Source organism: Vespa crabro, chromosome 3 (genome assembly GCF_910589235.1).
Source record: "Vespa crabro chromosome 3, iyVesCrab1.2, whole genome shotgun sequence".
Lineage (NCBI taxonomy): Eukaryota > Metazoa > Arthropoda > Insecta > Hymenoptera > Vespidae > Vespa > Vespa crabro.
In genome coordinates, this window is record NC_060957.1 from 4,649,699 (window position 1) to 4,654,635 (window position 4,937).

Below are 4,937 nucleotides of genomic sequence, written 5' to 3' on the forward strand. Positions count from 1 at the left end.
GAAAACAAAGGAGATAGAAAAGACGCCGGGAACACAAAGAAAATCATTTACTCTTTCTTCGACTCTTCTAAAGATCACAGTCATAACTACTGGAAGTCAGAATCTGATTGTACTTACTGAATACCGAACATAACTAAATAAACATATTACTATTGTTATTTGATGTGCAAAGTTTCTTTCTACATAATGGGTTATCAACGATAAACCCACGCTTTCTCAATTAACGAATCATTGTCTTTCCAGAAAATATTTTCTAGCCGATGATATTAAGAATTTAAATATAGGCTTCATAATTAATTTCTATATCGATTTGACGATATTTAGTATTGAATTAGGGAAAAATAGTCTAATGATGAGAAAAACAATTTGAATCTTAATTTAGCTACTAGGTGTTATAAGTATTTGTTAATTACTTATAAAAACATGAGTAAATATATATATATATATATATATATATATATATATACCCGCATTAACAATTATTATATATAATATATCAGTTACAATTGAAATTTAATCAAAATATATTAAAATGTCCATAACTTTTATTTAATTTCATAGCATACAATGTTATCATATTTGTCATCGTCTTGACTAGTAACTGATGAAAAAGAAGAAACTTCTTGATTATTTGACTGATGTGAAAGAGGTTTTAACCAATCATTTATTACGATTCCTGTTTGTAAATCTTTTAACATTGTTTCAATATTTGGACGTACAACAAGAATTGTTCCTTTCTTTAAATTATCTTTCAAAAATTTCCACATTTCTACTTGTACAGACTCAGATAAATAAAATTCAAAAGGATTATTCATAATAATAACATCACTTATTTTTACCACTTCTGGAGCATCCTCAATCTTTTTATGTAAAATTTCAATTCTATCATTCATTTTATATTGATTTACAATGCTACATTGGAGATCACAAAATTCTTTATTCATTTCAATGCCAATGATTTTACTAGCATCTGTATAGACATATGCCTACAAAATATATATTATTTCATATTTACTATAACTACATTATATGCAATATATACAAATAAGATAGTTTTTCTTTCTACTTACACCATACAAAACTGCACCTAGTCTTGATCCAATATCCAATACCGTTTTTCCTTTTAAAGTTGGTAATAAGGTGTTAAATATGAAATACAAAGCATCTCTTGACATGGAATGCGAAATGAATACTACAAAATAAATAATGTATATATCAGAATAATTTTATAATAGATAAATGCTAGTTTTATTATCTTACTTATTGGTTTTATATTTCGTGATCCACAGTCAATACAATAATATTTTTGTAATTTTCCATTATCTATTAACTCATTCATATCATCGTCATCATAAAGAAATTCATCAACATGCAACGTTACATTAGATTCGCAGTCCGAGTTCTGTAAAATATAATATTTAATGAAATATTATAAGGACTTTTAAATTTTAATAAAACATTATAAAAACTTTAAAAAATTTTAATTAAACATACCTCTCCTTTTTTAGGAAATTTTATATGTTCTGTAGATAATATTCCATTAAAGGGAACTCTTTTCCTTATATCATATGCAATTGAATTTAATAAGAACACAGGATCATCTATAATTGCATCCTCCATATCTTTCCTAAAATCACCTGCAACTGCATGCATTTAAATATTTAATAAGATTGATATACTTTTCAAAATGAATAATTTATTAAAAGTACAAACCTGGTCGATATTGAAATACAGTTTCCATAGGTTTCCATTCTTGCAAAATAAAAGAAAAGAATTGTTCTTGATCTTTTTTGTTTAAATTTCGCATCAAATCGATAAATTGTTTTTTTGCATCTTCTAAGTTAACTGTCATTTTTAAGCACAGTAATAAATAATTAAGTTTATCACTGACGTTTTTAAATGAATTATTTTAATATTTTTTTATTAGTTTTTAATCTATTAGTTCTTTAATAAAGTTGAAAATTAAAAAGCTGAAAATTAAAAATCGTTAAATTACAAAGTCATGTTTTCTCTCCACATAGTTCAATGCAGTTCGATGATCCCACGTTTAAAACATAGGTGTTCAAACATCACGTAAAGGTTACATTTTATCTGAGAATAAAACGATTGTAGCGCCAATTAATCTATTATTCTATATTCTGTAATATTTGCAGATGGTAATGTCACAATTTAACTTATCAACTGATATTCTTAATTTCTATACTTCCATTTTGAAGGTGGCATTGTTGTAGCAATTTTTCTTCATTATTATAGAGATTTGAGTCTTAACATTTTCTTTTAATTCTTAGATTATATGATAAAATAATGCGATAATAGTTATTAACTTTAAAGAAATTAATATTTATTGCTAAACAATGTATAAGATACAAGATACGATATACAATTTAAAATTCGAATATTTCAGTAATTTTTTTAATAATTTTAGCGTATTTTTATACACTTCGATTCCTGCCATCTTATACGTTGATATTTATCCTTGATTTGTTTGCGATACATAATGGCAGTAAGTTTTTGTAAAAGAATAAAATTATCCTTCACAATTCGTGCCTGTCTTTCTCGCTCTAATTGCGCTCGTTTTGCATTGAAAATAACATGGGATCTATTTTTTGGAGGACTCATGTCGATGGCTGATTTAACTTGCCTTAACTAAAAATATGAAAAAAAAGTAAAGAAAAGTACGTTTTGTCGGCATAATTTAAATGATCATTTTCCTTTTAGATTATAATGTATACTGACCTTAAGATGATATTGTTTACAGTGATCATCTTGTCCGACAATTACTGCTTCACGAACTTTCTTTTTGATCAACATTGCACTTCTCTGAAAATTCTCGAATGTTTATTCGATATACATAGTTTCTCTAGCAACGAATACGTTCTATTGATTTTGACGCTTTTGTGAACGTTTCGCACAATTTTACTAAATTGTAAGTGAAATACATCATTCTTCATATTATACAAAAGAACTATACACACACACATACTGAAAGTACGAAATTAATAATTATATACATAAACATTCATATATATATGTGTATATATATATATATATATATATATATATATATATATATATATATATTTATTTTGGACAAATTATTAAATTATTAACATTTATGTACATAAACATTAAATCGAAGTTCAAGTATTACGAATTTATATGTAACTGTTTTAAAAAATCTCTTATTTACCACTATCATTAAAATATACAGATTCATATTTATTTTACAAAGTATACCTAACTTGTATACTTCCACTTTTTTTTAAGTACTTACCTACGGATATAATATGTAATAATATGTCGATCCGTAACGTGATATACCGAAAAAATGAAAGCTGCTTTCGTTAACAGAGAAGAGTGATGTATAAGCAGCAGAACAAGGGAGAAGAATAGAGGGAGAGCGAGTCATGTTTTGTTATGCCGTCTTTCGAGTATCGTTAGGGGGAGATAATACATTCAATGGCGTGTATATATATACGTGTATAAATCTCTCGTAACGTCTAAATAACGTATGTGTATATATGTGTGGTACATATGCAGTCCTCTTGAATGTATTCTTCTTAATCTTAACGCTGAAGGGAATGCTAGGATTGGCGAAACTTATGGACCAATCGGATAAGCCAAGAGGCGGGAGGAATACCGCGAAGCTTTCTTTATCTATCCAAGAGAGAGAACACTTAACGATATGTGTATATATATATAATGTGTGTTTGTATATACATATATATATTCGACAGTTGCAATAGATACACAACTCCTTTTGAAGGATTATTCATTTATCTTGTAAGTATAAGATATTTTTGTTTTATAATTTCTATATATCGTATCTACACAAGTTTGTTGTCATTATATTATAAGTGTACAATAATGTGTAATTAAGATTTATTATTTATCTAAAAATAATAGTTATTGGCTGTTCTATAAATAAATTGTTCTGAAGATGTCTTTCCAAATGTAAACAAAATAATTGTAAATTCGAAAAAAGATACACAGCATGGCAAAAATAACAGAGTTTTAGATTGTTGTAAGATCAATTTTTAAAAATTTAATTTATAAAATTAATAGAAAAGAGAACTTTAATTAAGAGTTTTACTCTGTCGATGAAGGAAATGTTAAAACATCCATCAGTAGTGTTGAGAGATATTGTACGAAATTTTCACTTAACTTTCAAGTAATAGTTTCCCTTTTGCTCATTTTCTTCTGACCTATATTTGTGTCTATTATTTGTAAAAATGTAGTTTGAAGTTCATCTTATCGAAGAAATTTTTCGGAAAAATTTTTTCAAACTTATCATCACTTCGATAAAAATAACTTAAAATAAAAATAATTAAATATACGGTCTTCTGAAAATTCGTTTTCAAGCAAATTCTTAAGTAATATTTTAATACTAATGATTATCTCCTTAAATGCTACGTCAGCAATAATGTTCATCTCAAATATATACGGTACTATGCCATAACCATATTATACATACATGTGCGCGTGTGCGTAACTAGAAAATTAGGAAGCAATAAAATACCATTATACACATTTACTATTACTTATTTTTTAAACTTTTTTCAAAATTTTTTTCTTTTACTAAATTTGTTTATATAATTATAATATTAAACTTTTTTCACCATTCAAAGTAACGTAACAAAAGTGCTTTATATATATATATATATATATATATATATATATATATATATATATATATATATATAATAAGAAAAGGTGTATGTTTGAACATACATGCTATGCATGCGTGCATGAATGGTTCAATTCATATTATATTTAATATATATATATGTATATATATATACATTACGTTATATATATATATAATGAAAAAAAGAGGTGTATATATATATATACATATATACAAGCATACGTAATGATAGTAGGGGAAACATCGTAGTTTCGCGAATCACGAAGCAGTCGAGTGGGGACAGTAGATC

At 25.9% G+C, this 4,937-nt stretch overlaps 1 protein-coding gene across 2 annotated transcripts; it reads right to left on the minus strand.

The window, feature by feature from the left end:
- Positions 1-527: 527 nt before the first annotated feature.
- On the minus strand, positions 528-2,078 carry LOC124422570. Of its 2 annotated transcripts, none has more exons than XM_046959215.1 (5): positions 1,714-2,078; positions 1,495-1,637; positions 1,261-1,402; positions 1,071-1,192; positions 528-986 (listed from the first exon to the last, which is right to left on the minus strand). In XM_046959215.1, the coding sequence occupies exons 1-5, from the start codon at positions 1,850-1,852 to the stop codon at positions 546-548; spliced, it is 987 nt and encodes a 328-aa protein (XP_046815171.1). In that variant the 5' UTR covers positions 1,853-2,078; the 3' UTR covers positions 528-545. The 2 variants fall into 2 exon arrangements, with proteins under 2 accessions (XP_046815171.1, XP_046815170.1); XM_046959214.1 differs by having other exon boundaries at positions 1,495-1,643.
- Between the last annotated feature and the right edge of the window lie 2,859 nt (positions 2,079-4,937).

Bases quoted from the DNA above. Each gene is read 5' to 3' on its own strand.
- LOC124422570 (XM_046959214.1), bottom strand. From the start codon at position 1,852: ATGACAGTTAACTTAGAAGATGCAAAAAAACAATTTATCGATTTGATG. The intron at 1,403-1,494 runs GTATGTTTAATT...TATATTTTACAG, and splicing joins AATTTCCTAAAAAAGGAGAG to AACTCGGACTGCGAATCTAA. The intron at 1,193-1,260 runs GTAAGATAATAA...TTTATTTTGTAG, and splicing joins ACGAAATATAAAACCAATAA to TATTCATTTCGCATTCCATG.